The following is a 22,132-nucleotide window of genomic DNA, read 5'->3' as shown; positions in this document are numbered from 1 at the left end:
GCCATCGGCGCGCTGGCGCAGCAGCGGCATCTTCGTTGCGGAGGGCTTAGCGCAGGGAGAAACGCCGTCTACGAAAACTTCCTATTCCACGCTGTGGGCGCGCTAAGGCCGTTACTTTTGCAGTGGGGTTGGTGAATGGCACCGCAGGCGGAGCATCGTGGTTTTGCATCAGCGGCTCGTTTGAAGGCAATGCTGTCGGGGTGATAGGTAATAATACGTGATAATAAGGGATAATCAGAGAAGCCGTTCCGATGAAGCGGGGACGGCGGAACCCCAATTTCGTTTTGTGATCTTGACTTTTAAATACGGTAACATTGTAAATCTGTTAGCATTTCTTTCGTCAGCTTCCCCTCCCCCCCCCCCCCCCCCCACCTTTTCCCATTCGCATTTTCGTGCCACCAGCATCGCACCTGTCGCACAAGTGGTTACATTGGCGCACCACCGGGCTTTACACGCGCTTCAAGTCGACGATGACGCAGCACATTCTTCGCCAAAGTCCAATCCGCGCGCTCCGCAACTTTCGGCTACAAAGGTTTGTTTGACGAATCTATAGCACCGGCAGATAAAACGGAATTACGTGGATTCCATATTTCAGACGCAATAGCTCTTCTAGGGCAATCAAACATCCTATGCGTCCGTCCGTCGCTGCTCGAAAGCCAAATCTAGAAGGAAAACTCGAATTACTGTATAAATATCCAATTATTTGATTTACCAGTTACATTTCGCGGGCGTTTATTTAGCGAGAGATCCTGAAATGATATATTATTATAAAGCATAAAGCACTTTCATTTCCCCGTTAGACCTAGCGGAAAGCGTTTTCCCGTTGATTTAGCCGGTAAACCTGCATTGCTTTGTATTCGTACATCAAATTGATGTAGAAACAATAATGTCCTAAACGGCGTCACGCTCAAGCAGACCGATAACGTTGAGCTCGACGAATATCTAAAGAACTGCGAAAAATCACAAACGCCATCTTATTCCATCTCCTTTGGCAGCAGTGAGAAAGAAGGCAGTTTGTTCTGCGCCGGTCTGATTCATCGCGCTCTTTATTGGAACAGGACTCCCGCGATTCTCTGGCGATGTACCTCGCCTGCAGTCTAGTCCTCACCATGGCCACGTACCTCTGCCGGCTCTTCGAACTCTACTACCTACTGTTCACTCCGTACGACGTGGTTGGACTGTTCGAGGTAAGGTGTTTCGGGGATCTTGTTATTACCAGAGATGCCAATGCTTTCTAATAGTACAGTGATCGAAAGATTCGCTAGCTGAAGTTACGTGTCAAGGCATGCGTCGTCTAACAGTAATCAGGAAAGACAAATGTAATCTACCCTTTTATGACTACAGACAGCTTAGGAAACGCAGGGCGCGATTTACTATGTTCACCCGTTCCGCTTCTGAAGACGCACGCCATCCAGCGGAACAGACGTGAAGATGACAAGAGGAAAGTTACCGTCAGTCTAAGCGCGCAGCGCAAACTGGCGGGCTCTGGTGGCCCAAGTGGGAAGCGGAGGAAAGGGGACTCACCGCCGTATTCATAAACGTTCCCCCACTCGACTCCAAACTCGACTCGACTTGAGTGGAGTATGGACGCGCGACTCCACTCGAAGTGCCATTGGTATTCACAGACGCGAATCGGCACTCACTCGAACTGGAGATTCCGTTCTCCACTCCAACAAGCTTGAGGACGTCTGGGAGCGAGAATATAGCCAAAAGTTTTATTCAAAACACCATTTTCACGTGAAAAATAAATATATTCGTTCGTGTTATCTAAAAACGTGTACCATACAAACATCGAATTAGTGAACTACGAAGTTTTATTAAGGCAGCGTAACGATTAGACGTGTTTGAGCGACAAAACGGACAAAGTCGTTATCTTGTCTGGCAACAAGCGCATTCGCTAGCTGCGTCTTGTCGTTCTCTCGTCGACAGTCGTCCATCTCACGGTTTGTCGATCTCGTCTCGGTCTTTCTTGATTTCGCCCCGTGCAGCCCTGCTTCGTCGCCTCGCCGCCTCGCACGACGAATGATGGAGGACCTCAACGGCAACGACTCGGAAATGGCCGATTCCGAAGAGCGGGCAGGGGCTCGTTTTATTTATACTGCGGAGGAGAAGGCGCTCCTCCAGGCGCTCGTAACCAAGCATGCGCGAGTTCTGGAAAGCAAAAAGACAAATAACTACTCGAAGGAGGCTAAACTTAAAGCTTGGGAGAAACTCAGCACCGAGTATAACAGTCAGCCAAACGTCCGCCCACGAAGCGCTAAGCAACTTAAGAAGCGTTGGGAGAACGAAAAATCCAGGTACAAAAAAACGAAGTCCGACGAAACGAGAGACATCCACGCCACGGGTAAGTCGACCATTTGCATATTTGGTAAACCGTTCCCGATGTGTAAAAAGTAAACATCGGAGAGAAGTCCTTTTCGGCCAGAACAATGCTATGTGCACGACGTCGTGCACCTTGTTGGGTCTCGTATAAAACGAATTGTTAAAACGAGTTGTACAAAGCTGTAGCGTAGCAAAGTCCGCTGCATACTCAGGCAGCAGATCCAGGTTCGATCAAAAGTGGGCCTACTACTTCTTTTTTGTTTTTACATATTTTTTGTAGAACATTTGGCGTTATTGACATTTCTATTTCTACAATCGCCTCTGAGAAAAAAAAAAAAAAAGAAGAGGTCCCCGCATCTTGTTGGAAGCCTATTCTAACAAAGTGCCCAGCTTTCAATTGCCCATAAGAAGGTTCCAGGTGGTTAAAAGTAGTCCTAGGCTGGGTTGTGCCAGATTCTCTCTTTGTTGGGTTCGCTCTAGTACCCCTAATAATTGTTTTTAACTCGCACGGAGGCATTTCGAAAATTCAGTGTGCACTTTGAATTGTTCGCCCCATACTTTGCTCACTCTCTCTCCAATGTTAGCTTCGAATTCTTTGGTTTCTGTCACAGGAGGTGGGCCACGAACAAGCCGGCCGATGAGCCCCTCACTCATCCTTGTGGGAGCGGCGGCAGACCACATGGAGACAGTGGTCACAAATCTCTGTGACAGCGACAGGGCAAGAGACCGGCCAGTGCTGTCGCTGCCTCCGGCCGCTATGTTTGAGGCAATGGTGCGAGGCACTGAAGGCGATGACAGTCACGCCCGCTGGAACGACGTGCCAGGTAACTGGGGTCTTTTGGATTCGGACAAATTTGCACCAACATGTCGAGGATGAGTACTGTGAGCCGTAACATGTCTACTTGTATTTGCGACTCGTATCATTTTAACAACAAACCTGGAAGAAAAAAAAAGCAGGCACCCAAGCCTTTTTCTTTTATTGCTCGGCAACATCTACACTATTGTACATATCTTCGAAGTTTCAAAATTGAAAATGCGAGCAGTGGGTCGCGACGTAGTACTGTAAATTGAAACCAAAACTAGTGGTTAATAGACCTGTTGCAAAGCGTACAGCGCCACGACGGCAGAGAATTTTGGGAAGACTCGGTGCAGATCACGTGCCTTCTCGTTGCGCTTCCGCGACAGCGAGCGAGTTGCAGCAGCTGCTGCCAGCAGCAGTCGCAGCCATCTGCCAAACCGTCGTTGGCGGCGTACCGCATCTGTGGCAGTGTAAGCGCATCTCTACAGGTGAAGCTATTCACCTATTGAAATACTTCATTCATCGCAACTTACCATCACGTCTTGCAGTGTCACCGAATCCACTTATTTTGCACCGCAACCGTGGCACAGTTCGACTAGGCTCAACAAAGAGTTTGTGTAGCAATCGACGGAGCCGGTGCAAAGGAGAGGGATAAGAAAAGGGCAGCCTGACAAAAGATAGCCAATGAGATAACCTCTCGCATTTCTGTGCACCTGCTTGCGTATGCCACATGGTAGCAGGAGGAAGAACAATGGGAGGGGCGTACCTAGGACTCTCAATATTCGTCTCGTGGCACGCGCGGGCTTATGGGATTTTTGCAAAGGGTCTATTGGTATCGAGAAGACATTGCGGGGCACCTCTCCAATTTGAGCGCTTCTAGTTATGAAATTTTTTTATGGAGATATTTTTTTTGCCGAGCATTCATCAGCATACCTCGGCAAATTCATTCATGAACTCGCTCACTCACCTTCATTCACATTCACGGCGTGAATCTGAATGGCTCTGAATGAATTCTTGAAATTGAAAAAAAATCATGATGTGATGGTGAATGACTTTGTGAATTTAAATGAATTCGTGATGTGATGGTGAATAACTTCGTGAATGTAAATGAATTCGTGATGTGATGGTGAAAGAATTCGTGAATTTGAATGCATTCGTGATGTGATGGTGAATGAAGTCGTGAAGTCATGATGTGATGGTGAATGAAGTCGTGAAGTGATGGTGAATGACTTCGTGATTTTGAATGAATTTGTGATGTGATGGTGAATGACTTCGTGAATTTCAATGAATTCGTGATGTGATGTTGAATGAAGTCGTGATGTGATGTTGAATGAAGTCGTGATGTGATGGTGAATGACTTCGTGAATTTGAATGAACTCATGATGCGTTGTGATTGTGAATGACTTCATAAACTGAAGAGAATTCATTGTGATGTGAATAACTCAATGAATTCGTGACGTGATGGTGAATGGCTCTTGAACACAATTGATTTGTGATGTGAGTGGCTCGTGAAGTTGACAAGTTTGTGATGGGAAGTAATACCGTGAACTTATAATTCTCGACGCGATAGTAAATACGGTTATTAATTCAGAATAGGTGGAAAACATGTTACGCAGGTGCTTGTTTGCTTGCTGGTTGTTTTCATCCTTCACCGCAATTGACAGGAACCGATTTTACTTTAGCGGTTTGGGTCTCGCTGCGTAGCCGTGCGCGCCTCAGCGCAGTGGCTCTGTGTCGAGCACTTTCGAAGTACCAGCTGTTTATAAGGGAAGTGCGGTAGCAGTGGCAATGAAGAGACGAAGACGAAGCCGACGTCACGAGCAGGCGCACCTGATCCGGCGCCGAGACCGTATCAAGTGACCTGCCGGTTCCGCGAGGCGGCGCATGGAACACATTCACGTGACACAATCACAGTGCGGCATTGGCTGGGTCGGCGCTCTATCAATGTGTTTTGAGTTTTGCGCACTCGAAATACCCCACTTTCCCGACGAAGTCAGGTCCTGGTTTCAAGTGGCAGACATAAAAAGTCGCCACAGTACTATTCCGCAGGAACTACGAACTCGTGAAGGGCTACCAGCCGTGAAGTCAAATTTAGTCAGAATGAACCTGAATGAGTTCGTGAATTATGCCGAATTCATGATGTGATGGCGAATTCCGGTGAATTCGTGTTGACCATGATGGTGAATAACTTCGTGAAGTGATGGTTAATTCGGATGAATCCATGATGTGATGGTGAATTCAGATGAATTCGTGATGTGAGGGTGAATTCGAATGAATTCGTGATGTCATGGTGAATTCGGATGACCTCGTGAAGTGATGGTGAATTTGGATGAATTCGTGAAGTGATGGTGAATTCGGATGAATTCATGATGGGATGGCGAATTCCGATAAGTTCACGATGGTGAATTCCGATGAATTCGTGGTGATGGTGAATGACTTCGTGAATTGGTGATGTGATGGTGAATGACTCCGTGAATTCGGAGGCGGCGGTGATGTGATGGGGATGAATTCTTGGCGCGGTTGAACGCCGTGATGTGAAGGGGATGAATTCTCGGCGGAGCTTGAAAGCCGTGATGTGAAGGGGATGAAGTTTTGGCGCGGTTGAACGCCGGGATGTGATGGGCCGTGACTTTGGGAGGTCGGAGTCCCTTGTGACGTGAATGCGAATGAATTTGGAGACGTGATTTTGTTCGTGATGTGATGGTGAATGAAGGGGCTCTAAAATGCCGACCTATGTTCATCAGCGATTGTAGGTCTTTTTTCCCAAAATTCCTTCATGGAAATAGAGTGCTTGCGACGCATTGCACTAATCCATTTTACAGCTGCTATATATTTCATGGAAAAGTATGAAAGGTGACAACCACAAAAGTCTCGTCCCATTCACGAAAAATATCTAGCACAACAACAATGAGCCACATCGTAACACTTGCACTGCTGTTACGGGCAACAAAAAAAAAATGGAGGGACACAAATAAATCTCTTTGCATTCTGCTACTACAGAGCCTCTGCTGTTGTCAAGGTCGACAATGTAAACACTGCTCATTTGAGGATCAGTTTAAGCTGTTTAAAAATTAATTACTCATTCAGGGAAGTATAAAATATTAAGATTTTCTGCTAAAGATGTGTTTAAATCCAAATGCTGATTTATTTGTTTTCCTGGAGATACAATCTGACAAGACAACCCATGTTGTAACATAATTTAAGGCAACAACCCAGGAACGGGAAAAAAAACAACAGCACAACACACGAGTCTCAAACACAGCTGGGGGGGCTTGGAGACCCTATACACCAACTCATCTCTGTTACGTCACGACGCGGTGGTGGCGCGTCGGACGCACTTCCGGTCTGGAGCTGTGGGCGGATGTCCCCATATGAGACGTGTATTCCTGCCTTGTTTTCAAAGAAACCAGGCAAAAACCTGCCTTCTTGTCAAAACGCCGCAACTGGGGCAGTGCCGAAAGGGTGGAGAAAAGTTTTAAGGTCAGTTCTCATTCGCTCGGTTCGTCCCACGACGTGGAAATATGCCGTGAAAAGGGAAAACCAGACGCCTTCGGACCACGATTGCTTGGGCGTGAAGCACTTTGGGCTGAATTCACGGATACTTGTGGTCGTCAGATTTATTTGCTTTGTTCCAACATAAACGCCGGAAAACCGTCAAGTTGTACGGACCACTTGCGAACTACGTTCAGTGCGCATTCAAGTTCAAGCGGCCGCGTGGTCGTTCGAACTGTCGTCTGCTCTTTCAAATGTTTCTGCTTGTCTGCTCTTTTAGACGACACCGGCCCGTAGATCAAATCTTGGCTCGGTACTTGCGATAAGAAGTAAGCACAGGGCTCAAAAGACTTAAGTTTTAAAGTTGGTAAGCAGACTCGATGTAAACAGTAGATGCAAGGAGATGTTGATCATTGTTACCAGTGGCCATCACCGACTTCTTATGCCTGATTCACTTGGTCCGTCCGATTCTGTTTGCGATTTTCAGTATCGACGTCGACCATCTGAGCTACGGTTCACGCTTTTGCAGTTCGAGTGACGTTGCGACTGAAATTTGCGAGCAAAATGTCATCATGCGAATCAGGCTTTAGCGTCCATTCTGCGGCGTCCACGCGGAATGAATCGCCGCATGTCACATTATTCATGCGAAGTTTTGCGGCGTAACGAGCCTCGGTAATTTCACTGAGGCTGCTGAAGTAGTCAGACATTGCCAGAAAGACGTCGAATCAACAATTCGAACGCGAAAAAGGGGCGGGGGGACTCATACCGACGCGGACAACATCGCATTTCAATGGTTTGTTTATGGGCGACGGCGAGGTTCTTGCCCACACTCCATCGCGCATGCGCGGCGCCGGTGGCGTCCGCTGGGAGCGCTCCGGTTTGTTTGTAAACATGAGTACACACGAACCTCTGCGCAATAAATTTCAGCTGTGTTTGAGACTTGCGTGTTGTGCTGTCACTCTTTTCCCCAGTCTCGGGGTTTTCGCCTTTAATTTTTGTTAAACTTTCACCAGCTTGTTTGTGCCCCAACTTTTTGTTCACTGCTGCAAGTTAGCGACAAGCTTGCACATATTTGCTCTTAACAAAGTGTCTGCCATAACAACCGTCTGAGTGTACACATGTTGTGGTGTCCCCTTTGAGGAAGGTTTACATAGTGCAGTTACTCTTGTTTGTTTCTCACATAGGAATTTGATCGCATCAGCTGTCCGACATGGCAAAGTCTGTCGTTAACCAACTGAACAAAACATGCTATCGGGGCAAAAACGCATGTAGTCAAAGCACGACGTGAAAGTTGAAGCAGAGGGACACAGATTATATGATAATGCAACCATAAACCATCCACAGTGCTAGAACTGGTGCAGAGCATAACCCATCGGACACGCTTCGTAGTTTGCCAACGCCTAGCTTTGAACATTTCTGCAAAAGGCCCATGGGGCTGTTGGACCTCTTCCCCTGTGTACCTGCTCTTCCCCTAGCACTCACAGTGCCAATGTGTTTTGTATGCCCAGATGCTCCTGAGCCGTCCGCCTCACCTCTCCAAGAGAGCAGCGTTGGAGCTGCGTATGCGACTCCACCGGCAAGGGGCATTACCTGCCCCCGTGCTGAGCTGCCAAGCGGGGCATCCAGAAAAGCTGGGAACCGCATCGCAGCATTAGAGCGGATCCTGGCTCCCGAAAAGGATGCCCGTGTCGACATCCTCGAGAGGGAAGATCAGCGAAAGGAGGCGCAACATTTAATGGAGATGCGCATACTCCGAAACAAGTTGTTCGAGCAGCGACGACGCGGACGGGCAGAGTTCCAGCTGCTCCAGCTGGAGAGAGAGATAAAGGTGGAGCAGCTGGCAGCCCTGCGCTGCAAGCAACAAGGGTGTGGGAATCATGATTAAATTTGGGTTCTTTCAGTTTAGTAGCATTCTGAGGATTTACTTATTTATTTTAATTATGTGCGCTACATTGTAGTGAAATGGTAGAACCAAATGTGTTTTGCGTATTCGGAAGTTGAATGAAACAGCACACTAGCATCGAAGGAAAGGGCAGGTCTTTCATTAGCTCTGTGCTGGCCACAAGTCTTTCCCAGAATATGTTTAAATGACCGAATACCCGGAATTTGATTTAAGAATCAATTTATTCGAGAGCTTACTACTGGATTCGTGTCCGAGTATTTGCACGAGTCAGTGACGGGTCAAGAACGGAGTACAAGCTGGAGAGGAGAAATAGGACGGAAGCTTTAAGTGGTGAGGAGGTTTCTCCTCTCCACCTCAAGCTTCTGTCTGCTTCCTCCTCTCCAGCTTGTACACTATCCTTGACCTGTCATTGACTATAAACATGTGCTACTGGTTGAATACCCCTATTGGAAACACAGTCCGATGATCTGTGTGCGTTTCAGCGAGCCGTTGATTGTGTCGACAGGGTCTGGAGGTGATGGCAGTACATGAGGACGCAGCCGCCTCCGGCGTCGGGGTACTGGTGGAGAGGGTAGAGCAGGTGGGCATGGCTCTTTTCGCAGCAGGGCCAGATTGTGCAGTGCAGCACTGGCGGTGATGATGAGGGCTGACCGTTCCGCCTTGTACTGTAGCCGCATGTCCAGGCATGGGAAGCGTCGCTTGAACACTCCAAATGCCCGTTCGACCGAGTTCCTTGTTTTTAGGTGAGCTGCTTGGTACCTATATGGTGCAGCATTGGTAATGGAAGCAACGTTGCAAGATAAAGGTCTTCAGGTGTAAATATCGCCACTGCTGCAACCATCAGTATGGTTCAGTAACCTGTACAGTGCGGCCCATCCATGCTAGCTGCATTTTCTATTGCGTACCAGAGGCTACTGTCCTGCATACAGTGTTTTTGGCTGGTGTTTTCTACATTACCGTCTTAATTCAAGTTCTTGGCCCTAGTCCAATTCTAGTGACAAAAAGCAACAATTGACACCGACTAACTGTGACGAGGAAGAACAACAAATGTTCTCAAGGAAAATAAAAATAGAACTAAAATGTTGTATGCTACATACTTTTAAAACAAAAATTTGTCCACAGGAAGGGAATAATGCCAGCTTTTTTTGCCATACAAAGGCCCAAAGGTCGTGAATCTAGCTGTGACAAAGATTTGCAGAACTAATAGTAACCAATAGGAACACTGTGGCTACAGCATCACTTCTTGTTAGCTGTTCTGAATTTCATGCCATTATTTCTTTCAACAAACTAGTACATACCTGCCCTTTGGGCTGTTGGCTACACCTGGGCTGGTCAGGGGCGTCAGAAGAAATGACATGCAGGCATAGCCTGCATCTCCGAGCAGCAGGCCAGGGATGCGCCGATTCTCGTACAGGACCCTTGCACGACTGTTATCGAATATCCTGCTGTCATGCACGGAGCCTGGCCATCTAGCAACAAGGTCAAAAAACTGCAGCTGGGGTCCTGTGATGGCCTGTGGATAGGAAGGAGCAGTACAGGGATGAGCAGGTTGCCATGATATGAACACAAGTGCTCAAGCTGATATTTCTACTATGATTAGTATATTTTTGACAAAGTGCATCCGCAAGCTTTGGAAATTAACTAGCATTTGAGTTCTCGCAGTTTTATGTGACGTAAGCTTCAATGTGGCTTAATTCCTAGGTTTTTCACGCGGTATAATAGAAGAGAATTTGAGCACGGCATAAAATCTCCCTAATATTTTCTTCGAAAAGTATAATTCAAGGGGAAAATACTATGAAGCATGAGCGTTTGCTATAAAATAACAAAAGCCATCTCGGCACCCAATCAAATGTATGTTTCCAAACACACAATACATAATTCTTGGTTTTGAACCCTCTCTAGCTGGCCCACCACCACTCTGCACTGTCGCAGAATGCAGATCTCTTCACAAGTTCTAGTATATATCAGTCACAATATCGCCGAGCTTTCACGTGCGACGCCGCGTCTTGGCGTGCCGTTGTTTTCAACTTTTTCGCTGTTGCTAACAGCACAAACAGAAGGGAACTTACCTGCACGTTGAGGGAGAAGAACCCTTTCCTGTTCCTGAAGACTTCCCCATTGGGACCGCCAGGTCCCTTTATTTTGACGTGGGTGCAGTCGATGCACCCAGTCACACTGGGAAACTTCCCGATGTTGTAGAAATCCCGCATGACCTCGTCGCAGTCGCCCTCCGGGAAATCCACGAGGCGGGGGAAGAGAGTCTCGGCGAGGACCCGGGAGACGCGCTCGATTACGCGGCACACCGTCGGCTGCGACACGTTTACGAGGTCGCCCGTGACTACTTGAAAAGTCCCGGCGCCATAAAATCTTAGCGCTACGAGGAGCTGGAGCATCGGGGACAGTGGCAGGCCGCGACTGCTCTCGTTTGCTTCCAGCGGCAGGCACTGCAGGAGGCTTACAACTGTCGATTTTGTAAAACGATAGCGCACCAGGAATTCCCAATCGTTGAAATGCTCCAGCGGATTGAGCCGGTCCCGGCAACGTCGTCTCGGCACATCGACGTCCTGGTCGGGGTCTCGGTCGTCGTGAAGAACTTCGTCCGTTCTTAACACGAAGTCGACGAAGTCGGCGAACGATGCGTAGGCCGCCATGACACTGAACGCACTCGAGTGACTCGAGTGGCCGTTCAAGGTAGCTCCGGCGCAGACTCGAGATCTCGAGTAAATTTTGGAGTTTCGAGTGGAGATTTTGGAGTCGAGTGGAGTTTCGAGTGGAGATTTGTTTATGAATCGCAAAACCACCCTCAAGTCGAGTTTCGAGTCGAGTTTCGAGTCGAGTAGCGTTTAAGAATACGGCGGTCAGTGTCCGTCGCTGGAGTTGCGAATGGCTTCTTCAGTGGCACCAACGCAGTTACCGCAAAAAGGAGCTTAACCGCAAATCAGTTTCCGTTTTTTACATGGCCGCAGCTTCCTAACGGTTCAAGCCGTGGAAAAACACACTCCTAGATATTGCTTCAGACTTGAACAGCGCAACATTTCCGAATAACCTTTCATTGTGGCTGGGATAAGAAATATCGCAATGTGAAGTGTGTCGTACTTTTTGTTGTTAATTATCGGATAAAAAGATGAGTCCTATCTCACTGGAGCACTGGTGCGACTGCTGAGCTTACACATGACTTCTTGTTCACATGTTCATTGCCTGACAAATGTGTCATAAACGTTAATGCTTAGATTCTTGCTTCACGCCTTTCAACGCATGTCACTCAGTATAGTGTTTTAGTATTCCCTACAGCCGCAGACGCAAGAGCTGTGAGTTTGCGTTATCGTTGCGTTCTGCACGCTGCATAAGAGTCGTCGACAGTGCGCCATTTCAAGATGCAGTATTAGCTTCGAAGACGCGCAGTGTGGAACACTCAACGCTGTCACAAACGTACAATGCTTGCGTTGCCTTGTATACGCAACACAAAAACTCAATATAGTTTGTCTCACGTTGGTATGGACCACAATGTAAGAAAGGAGGTTAGGTGAGGATACTCCGCCGGGGAGTCGACCAGAAGACGTTCGCGCCAACTCTCGCCTCCAGTGGTCTTCGAGGTAGGGGGCGCTTCATTCAGGTGGCCTCGGATACGTCGTCAGGAGCGCGGCGGCGCGGGCCGGCGGGGCTGGCCGCCTCGGGTTTTCGGCAAAGATCGCGTTTTTCGAAGTCATTCTTGAGGTGCCCAGTTCCCCAGTGACTCTGGCATCGCTGCTATACTTTGCTTCATCTTAAATGCGAGCGCATACAATGCTAGAAGCGCCAGCACGTTTCCCTGACAACCTTTTCATTGCACTTGCGCGTCATTCATGTACCAAGTGAGTAGCTCGCGCTTATAGCTTTGGCTTCGCTCGTACTTATGGTGGAACAGAGTATGTGTATACTTACTACTATGCCAATAGCATGCACTTCGTTACAAAGTGCTGCTCTGTTTATTAGAAAATGTGAGGGGAGCTGCACGATGGGGAGTCAAACACATAAGACGTTTAAGCCTCTACGTCTGTACGCTGTCACGTCAACAAAGCGTTTCTCAGCGCAGTAGCGATTTTCAAACGCCTTAGGAATCGTACATGGCGCCGCAGTCGCTTCTTTCTCCATGTGGCTAATATCAAATTTTTGGTTCGTACCTCCTTCAACAAAGATGGTCAGCGAATAAAACCTGGTCACTTAATAGTACACTCCCTTCTTTACACAGTGGTATTTTAACAAAAAGTGTCTGAAAACGTATTTATTAATTTTATTATTTCTTCAAGCTTCGACACAGGAAGCGTCTCGCATGCATGAAATGGGCGAAAACGCTGCAATTCCTTGTGACGCAGAAGTCCCTTCTGTCACAGCCCCGTTTCTGATAAGTATAGAACTTAAAATACATTTTCATTTCATTCCCGTCTAAACTCATAAAAGTCGTGAACATGGGAGTTCACGACTCTCACCCAACCAGGCAGATATCTGCCGAATATGTTTACTTTCCATGGGAGTTATACGTACTTTCCAAATATTATGGCATTGTAACATTCTATGACCTTTTTATCAAGATTTCAAGAATTGAGGTAGTAAAAGTACTGGAAACTGGTCAAACCTTTTCAAGTCTAAAATGAATTTATAGCGAACAGGCACATTTATTCAATATATGGAACCATTATAACCCAGGAATGAGTGAACGCAAGCTACATATTTTATAGATAAACACGTTTCCACATTCGCAGAAACGGGTGAGTGAACAATTCCGTGAATGTTCACGTTTTTCAAAACAAAACAAAGATGAATCAGTGGCCAGTTCTTTCAGCTAGCACAAAGTCGTGCTTCTTTCTTCTTTTTTTGCGCCTCCTTTTTCAGCGAGGAGCTTACGTGCTTGCAGTGCTGCCTCATGCGCATGCTCACATAGAAGTGGAGTATCTGGGAGACGACGTCCCCTTTGTGCTCACCGCATGGAAATGACAAGGCGCAGGTTTCCAGAACATAATCGATGGTGCCCCAGTAAACGTCGTGTTCTATCTGCGTTCTTCGAAAAAATCCCCTCAGCAGATTTCAATATCCGGTGGAAGTGAATGCTAGGGTGTACAAGTCCCCCTCTGCTCTTGCAGTTCGTCAGGGTAGCTTCTGCCGAATCACTCCTTGTCACAGTGAATGCGGCCAAGCAAGAGTCACAGCTGGTCATTTTTGTCATTTTCCTGCTGAGGAATCCTGATAAATAATAAACAATGCAGTCTGAGACCTCTGGCACCGATGACTTTAGTGTAGATGCAGCGTCTTCGCATTCCCATTCTTCTTGCAGAATAAATTCATCCAACCTCTTTTTTACCTCCGTCACAAAGTCAATGTTGTTCTTCTGGCTTCCTGAGCGAAAAAGACTTCTGAAATTAGAAACGTCTAAAGCTGGCTTCTCTCCTTCAACCACCGCACAGTTGCCAAACATCGGAGGCTTTAAGAGGCTGTACAGAGACAACGTCTTGTACAACTGCAGGAACGTTGGCATGGTTGGGTGGTCGTCTTGACACCCAGCTTGTCGTATTTTTCCAAAAAAGCGTTTAATGGGGTCCTGGTTGAACTTTCCGATAAGCACATACCCGAAGTTGCAGGATTGTGTGAGAAAGGTGCACATGTCTTTTGTGGACTGCAGTGTCACTTTCAAGCCTTCACTCGTGCTTTTTGTTAGGAACATGTCCTTCACAATTGCGTTGTTTACCAGCTCGTGCTCCCACTCGTCGAGCCACTTTTGCCCATATATGATCATGGCAAAATCACTGCTTTGGCACGTCACTCCTTCTTTTTTGAAACGGCGATTCATCGCATCAAACAAGTCATTGCGAATCAGTGTAAATTCCTTTGTTGCATCGCAGTTCCAAAGCTCGGAAACATTCCGCTCCTTGTAATACTCCATCCCGGAGGCCATGGAACGGCTGAAAACTTGCGTGGCCAGTTTCACTCTCATCATCTCGGTAATTAAAGGGTATATGTGAGAGCTGGTGATCTTAGGGCAAACCCTTAAGCCAGCTGGCACTAACAGGTCCTGCTTGTACACTGCCGCATAATCCGACCACTTTATCCAAGCTCCACCCTTTTTCAAGAACCTCTGTTTCTTCAGCCTGCTCCGTATGCACTTGAACAGATGTGGTACATCAGAGAACGCGAAGATTTTCCGAGATGGATCACTGGGATGTTCAAAAAAATGTTTGCAGTTCCCTATTTTGCAACTGATCCCCAAAATGTTCTACATGCTTCGGATCGTGCTGGCTCCATCACACACAAATTTGTGTACCTTAGCTCCTACTTCCTCCAACATGACAATCGCTTGAAGCAGCAACTGCGCCAATAGCGTACCTTTTGACGCATTCTCGGAAGCAAAAACGCCGATCGGTTGGGCATAACTGTCGCCAGACGGGCAGAACATAAACACTAAGGCGTGGTCAGCAAGCTCTTCAGACGTGGCACTGTCACCATCGCCACTAAGGCCGACATATGACATAGTTTCTGAGCTCAAATATTTCGCTTTCCGGACTTGCATCTCGTCGAAGAGAACCATGCCGTGTCGTTGAAATTCGTTTTTTTTTACAGCAACTTCTTCTTGAGGGCTGCAAAGAAGTTCTCGTCAAAGCCGGTCTCGAACCCCACCATAGATATGTAGCGCCTTATTGTCCTTACACAAGGCAATGGAAGGACCTCGTTTTCTCGCAGGAACCTGTAGCCTGATGGCGTACAGATGTGAAGAAGCAAACAAAGAAGGATCCAGTCATCGGTGTATTTCCTCCCTTGCTTTGATTGGCGACTTCCAGCCATGCACGCCTTCGAAACGAGGCACTGTGGCTCCAGCAGGTTGGCTTTTGCTGCAACGGAGGCAACTGTCTCGTCGTCCAGTGAGGCTAGCTTACTGCGGCATGCTGACAGCTCTTGCTTGACCTCATTTTTCCATTTCAAAAGTCGCACTTTCGACCTGAAGGCAGATATTCTGGCTTTGCGTAGGGTATCAACGTTGGCTTTTTTGGAAGGGCTGAGAAGAAGTCTCGTGCGTTTCCCTCTGGCATTCTTCTTGCGTGAAGCGTGAATTCGCAATATGTCCCGCAGCCGCAAACAACACTCACACTGAGTGTCAGCTGTGTAGAGGGAACACCGAATGTGACGCCAGACACCCAACCTATCAATGTAGGCGCTTTGAGGACGAAGATTTGGGTAGTTGTCCCCCACTGGGCCTCCCTCGCAAGCTTGGAGGTCGTCGGACACTTGAAGTGCTTCTGTGAGGTCTGAAGTGCTCGTGATTTCGGAGGCCTGAAGTTTGTTGTCAAGGTCCACGCAGCTCCCCCAGATGAATGCCTTCAGTTGAAGCTTGTCAAAATCGCACGACACGGTCATCGTCTTCGCTTGCGACGGCTCTGCTCCATGAATCCGGCTCGGCTGCAGCTTCGAAAACACTATAGTTTTTGTTCCAAAAGCGTCTGTCAGGTAGGTTCCCCAGGCGCTGTTCGGAAGTACCACATCTTCAGAAGTCGCAAAGAGTGCCGTAAAAAACAGGGACGGGCCTGTAGTTGTTGAGAGGTTCTCACCTTGTTCACCTTCTGAAGACATTTTTTCCTCCTCCAGTGCATCGGTTGCAGTTTGCACAGGATAAAGGGAACACACTTCCACTGGTTTGGTTTCCTTTTCTCTTCCCACATCTTGAATTGGGTCATCACTACAACAGGCCGGTGCAGGTTCTATGGTAGAGTGATGTCAACTACTGTGGTGGACTCACTCTGCAACACGTTCAGCGAGCAACGCCGCTTGGGGGATGCTACCTGGGTAACGAGCGGTCTCTTTCTCGGTGCTTTCCGAGGTGGCTTGGACGACGTTGACAGGCAGTTCGGACAGTTCGGGAAAATCGATGGCACTGCTTCCGTGGATAGCAATGTCCTTTTTGGTGCGTCCAACAGCACTTTCCCCTCGCGCTCCACATGGTAGGTCCTTGAAATCAAGTGTGGACTAAAATGTTTTTCACACACACAATTGCCGGGCTGCAGCTTGCGGTCAGATCGCGGAATTGCACGATCCCACAATGCGAGGCGATCAGGTCTGTGGGCGCTTTAAATAAGGAGGCCTTCTCCTTACACGAACGGTACCCAGAGCTACAGTTCGGCAAGAAGCACTTCTTGCCTATTTTGAAATCAGAAACTCGGCAGTTGAATAACGAGAGACGGTTTCTGCCATCAAAACATGCGGGAACAATCGGGAAGGCAAAGCTGACGGTGGCCCCCACAGTGGTCCGACTGGGCCCCCTGACAATAGCGCCACGGGAGCAGCGCGGGAAAAGAGCTCTAGGAGAGAGAGAAGAGGCGAACGAAAACCGGTTGCGCGCTCGCTGGGGACCGGATGGGGACTGTCTTCACCTAACCTCCTTTCTTACACCGTGGTAGGGACTATTGTTGGCCGCGCGTGCTAAAAGCGCGAGATACTTGCTTCGAATGAAGCCTCGGCGGCTGCACGAGCGCTTGTGCAGTGAGTGCTCCTGTCAAAGCAGTCAAGCCTAGCCGCTCGCGCTAGCACAGCATTCGCGGTTAGTCCATGCTAAGGTGAGACGAAGTATATTAAGGTTGCTGTTTCGAATATCGGAAGCGTTTGCTCTAGGAAATCAGCTGGTTTTGGAGCATTTGCGTTCAATCTCTTCAGCCATTTATCCATCCAACGATCAGGCTGTCGAGCCGAACTCGAACCAAAATCCGGATCAAAACCTTTATTCATTTTACCGAATCGAAACAACACCGTAACCCAAATCGAACATGTGAGTTTTAACGAGTGTTTCGACAAGAACGGTTCGTCCTCGAAAGTATCGCCGACGTCGCTGCGCATGAGCGAGTGAGTCATTAGGGGGTTCTGAATGCGCGTTCGTTCCTCCCATTCCGCTTTTGGAATCGTCGGCGAATCGGAAAGGTAGAAAATGGCGCTCGACTCCGCCTGCCCCGCCGAGCGTTAGGCTTAACACAGCGGGAGGCGATTTGGCATCCTGCCACTTTTTGCTTCGTCTGAGAAGTCGAACCAAATAATTTCGAAGACTACTCGTAATGGTGAGCGATCGTGAATGCTGTAGACAACGGATCTCATTAAATTCTCGTGGTCTGGGCTCACGAGCCGCCATGGCCACCGCAAGCAGGCGATGATTTGGTTCTACGGTACACGATGTGAACGGTCGTTCAAGTTCAAGAGGATAGAGACAAATCGCCGACCTTTGTAATCGTTCAGACACACTTTACTCTATCCAGCTTCGGAGCTCTAGAAATTCCGACCGCTAAATGTTACCTCGGCCTTCTTATTTACAACACTGTTCGCCGTGAAACGCAAGCCACAGATTTGCACGCTGCAGAACGTTTCAGATGTTTACTACGAGATAGCACCCCGGTCAAGTGCAATCATCATCATTCTTTTAACGGTTGCGGGATTTTTACGATTCGCTAAGACGCGTTAAATTTTACATGCGGTTTCACGGAACAGAACAACTGCTCCGTTCATAAAATCGGAACCGTGTGCTCCGAGAACAACATGCAGACACTCACTATAGCCCACTAACCGGAACGAAGCCGTATTTCCGTGTGGCGGTTACCGGTTCGTTGGAAAATGGTTCGGCGGAATAAAATGCGAGCCGCGCATGTATTTGCGGGTGGTAGCGCCAATTTAACTAAATATTCGCGACGGTGCCGTCAGCAGCCCAATGTTGACTGAACAAACGAAGCGGCGTGAAGGCAGCGCAACAGGAATGAAGCAAATAAGTAAACTTCATGTCTGTGTGCCGGGCGACTTGGCGTCGGCGCGGAGGCCTACACTTCTTTTCTGCCTTTTCCCTTACGATGAACCACAGCGCAAGCTACGAGACATGGGACTCAATCCAATGCAGCGTGTGTGTAACGTGACCTTTGGGAGATGAGCAGTGACGCGTGGGCGGCGGGTTGGGTAGTCATGCGAAACGTTCACAGCACTGGTTTGGCTGATATGGCTGGTAACGTCCGCTGCTGCCCTCCATCGGGGAAACTGCATATATTTTTTTAGCATTCCAGGAGGCAAAAAAAAAACGCCCTGCCTACGTTCCATTTGCCGTTAAACAATATAGCTAACAAGCATAGAACGAATTAACGGCTATAAGTGTGCATGTTGCCTTATGGCAAAATCTGGAGCAGCCACTGAAGAGGCGAAGCAACGAGGACCATGACACTGCGGGGCGCCCGTCGCTAAAACGCCAATCACCTGGAGTCGCCTGGAGCTCTGAATGCCACCTGAGGGGAAAAATATGTTTAAAACTGCGGCATGGCAGCCTTTTGTTTTTTTTTTATTGTTTTTTTATTGTTTTTTTTCTGTCTTTCTCGTCTTCAACTTTGTGACTCCAGGCGTGTACTTTGAGTGTATGCGGTGCGTACTTCGCCACTGTGCGTGCTAGCTCATTTCCTTCGCACATTAGTAATACCGTCCTTTCGTACTTTTCTCGAGCGCTTGTATGAGTATGTAATTTACGTTTTACCCACGAGAGTCGGTAGAAAGTAAATTAGTTACTGGATGAGTACGTAACTTACGTAATGGAAGGATGAGAAATTGAAATTAAGCATAGTGACAGTTGCGCACACAGGGACAAGGACAGAGAAGAGGAACACGTACTATGTTCAATAACTACCAACTCGCCCAACTGTCTACTCTACTTCAATTGAAATTAAGCATTTATATCTTTTGCTTTCTTAATTTCTGTGGCACGGCTTTCGTGAACCCCACGTTTGTAGTATTTATAATGCAGGTGGAGGCCGAGTCGAACGCACTTTTATTTTCTTAACCCCTGGGAGCTGAGAGCTTTTATTTTTATTCATCGCAGTAAATACACGGGGAACCGCGGTCTTAGGTAGAGTTATGAGCTGGTCTGAACCGGTTCGCGCTTGCTGAAACCAGTAACCGAACGGATATTTCGAATGCCTCACTAAAACGGAGCCAAAACGGAACAAAACTCAAAGTACACGCCTGGAGACTAAGGACCGGTTCGGCACCCTGCCAATGATGGCCTATGAACACACGTTGTCTTCTATGGTCACTGATTGGTTGAGAGCGGCAGGACGTTTGTTTCCGATACCAGCACACGTTCGGCCCTTTTTGTCGTGCTTTGACGGCGCGTGCGTGCTTGGCGAGACGCCACAGTTTTATCGAAGATAGGAAGCTCGCGCTGGAGGTGAGACAACTGAACAATCCCCCTGCGGTTCAAATTCTGCCAGTGATAAGAGGCCACCGTAATTCTCTACCTTCCAAGAAGCGCCGCTACTGACTTCCCGCGCGTTCATCGGGACGGTAAACGCGCGGGCGTTTTTCGGAAAGTCAGTTGCTTGTCTACTGTTACTTAGAAACAGTGTGCAGAGCGCAAAAGCTATAACTTAGTCACTATTATACAGACCAACGCGCCGTTTACAAACACCACGTCGGTCCCTATAGCCACTCCCGCGCTCTGTTGGCTGTTCGTCAATCGCTCAAGGCCTCCGCAGATGTTTGCCTAACTCCGAAAACGGGAAAGAAAAGGATACGAGTGTGTGACAAAACGGATTGACAGGCACCAACGTCAGAGAAAAGTAGAAGGAGGCGAGGAGGGTATCTGCGATGTTCGCCAGGTGGACGTCCAAACAGAGGACGGGCGGTCGGACTTCAACTTTACCTTATTTGGCGAAGTGTCCCTTCGCGCGTTCTGAAGTATTCTGTTTGGGCACCCCTTGACGCGCCTGCATACACGCCGCGCCGACAGCAGTGCCACCGCATCGACGTGAAGCCAGAGGCACGCTGTGGCGTATACCGGTAATTATAATCTTTTAAGGGTAAAAGCGCTAAAAACAACTCTCAAGAAAAAAGGGGTGTAAAAACGTGTATCGTTACACCTTTTGTCTCATATAATACACCCCAAAACTTCATTTCGACATACGGAGCTCTATAGTCAAACAGACGGTCCCAAATTTTATGAGGGGCTTGATAACGGTGTGATATAACTCATTCAGTAGCTAAAGTACGTATTAAAAACCACGTAAAGAAATCACAGAGTTTTTACAGTAGGGCCAAGAAAACCCCGATTATATTTTTTGTAGTCAGTAAAACGTACATTAGCTATTTTAATAAGTTGCACCACACGATTATCAAGCCCCTCGTAAAATTTGGACCCTCTGTTCCACTATAGGACGCTGTACGTCAAATTGAAATTTTGGGGTGTATTATATGGGACAAAGGGTGTAACAATACACCCTTGTTTCTTGAGAGTGAAGAGACAAGTAAGAGAAACGAACAACACAGAGCGATACTTGCAAGTGAAGTCTATTCTCAGAAAACATACATATATATACACCGTGAAATCACGACATGTACGACAGAAATGCGACATCATCCAATCAGTGCTTGCCCCTATCTGTTACCTACTTTACGAAATATTTTAAAAACGCCACCTCAGAGCCAAACAGGGCTATCGATGGAGCGCTGGCACACGTCCCTTCAACGCACTCAGTTATGAAAAACGCTTCGTATATCTCCCTTGTCAGTTGGTTTCGGTTTCGGGCTAAGATAACGGTGTTGTCAAACTCCGGGACACACCCACATCTGTCAGAGTGCAGAGCCAGAATTCCCGAATGTGACGATCTAACTGAGAGCGCATGCCCCTTGAGCCTGTCATTTATACTACGTCCCGATTGGCCTATGTATACTGTGCCACATGATAAATGAATCCTGTAAACCACGCCCTCGCTACAATCCACATACCTGGTCTTATGTTTCTTCTGACACACTCGGACCCGCGTGGTTTCCCTTGTCCCACTTTTCCGCATAATCTGCCCAATTCTTGAGAAGGTGAGAGTAATACAGGAACCCCATGTTTTCGCCCCACTTTACTTTATATTGTGGCTCACCTTATGCACATAAGGTGTTACAGCTGGCCTACGCCCTTGGCTTCTCTCTTACAACACCACATACTCCCCGAAGTTTCTCTATCAGGCATTCTGCCACCCCCATAAGAAGTGTAGGTGGAAAGCCTCCTTCCTTCACAACTTGCAACCTAAAACTTTCTTCTACCTTATGTGGGCAGGACTTCGTTAGGGAAGCCCTCAGGCAGGTAGAGGCAAATCATATACTTTTTAGCTCCAGGGCAATAAATCCAACAGACATGTGAATTCCGAAATAAAATTTTCAGGTAAAAAAACTGTAAGCTATCATCCAATGGATTTCCACTGGTGAAACTGGGGCCTCGCGCACTGTCCCAAAACACTTCTAACATTTTAGAAATGAAGCCCTCTGTTTCAGAATTCTTCTTCGAACAAAAAACACCAGGTAATTCTTCTTTATCTAACCGGCTTTCAATATCTTTGTCAGGCTTTGCTAAAAACAGGTCGCTCAGCACGGGCGCCACGCTCGTCCCAATACATACACCCTCCTTCTGTACGAGCTTTGCCCCTTCATGAACAACATAGGTGGAGCTCAGATAAAAGCGTAACAATTCTAAAAAAAACTCATACACGCCACACTCACTCTGAAACTTTAAAACACCAAACGTTTCAATAGCTTCTCTACCCGCTTCAAAAATATTACCGCATCTCCACGTGGTGAATGATGTTGATTGGGGCGAAGCT

At 47.7% G+C, this 22,132-nt stretch overlaps 1 protein-coding gene and 1 long non-coding RNA gene across 2 annotated transcripts; one reads left to right on the top strand and one right to left on the bottom strand.

Annotated features, from left to right (window-relative positions):
- Window positions 1-2,025: 2,025 nt before the first annotated feature.
- LOC115332637 (myb/SANT-like DNA-binding domain-containing protein 3) lies at window positions 2,026-8,521 on the top strand. The gene is made up of 3 exons (XM_040221062.1): window positions 2,026-2,344; window positions 2,934-3,146; window positions 8,122-8,521. The coding sequence occupies exons 1-3, from the start codon at window positions 2,026-2,028 to the stop codon at window positions 8,496-8,498; spliced, it is 909 nt and encodes a 302-aa protein (XP_040076996.1). The 3' UTR covers window positions 8,499-8,521.
- Window positions 8,522-9,154: 633 nt separating this feature from the next.
- Window positions 9,155-10,678, bottom strand: LOC121048456. The gene is made up of 3 exons (XR_006076604.1): window positions 10,586-10,678; window positions 9,815-10,029; window positions 9,155-9,275 (listed from the first exon to the last, which is right to left on the bottom strand). It is a non-coding gene; the product is annotated as an uncharacterized LOC121048456 (long non-coding RNA).
- Window positions 10,679-22,132: the final 11,454 nt, after the last annotated feature.

Source organism: Ixodes scapularis, unplaced genomic scaffold (assembly GCF_016920785.2).
Source record: "Ixodes scapularis isolate PalLabHiFi unplaced genomic scaffold, ASM1692078v2 PGA_scaffold7__128_contigs__length_106722199, whole genome shotgun sequence".
In the NCBI taxonomy this organism is placed as follows: domain Eukaryota; kingdom Metazoa; phylum Arthropoda; class Arachnida; order Ixodida; family Ixodidae; genus Ixodes; species Ixodes scapularis.
Note: the sequence above shows the minus strand (reverse complement) of the source record. Positions and strands in the feature narration are given on the sequence as shown.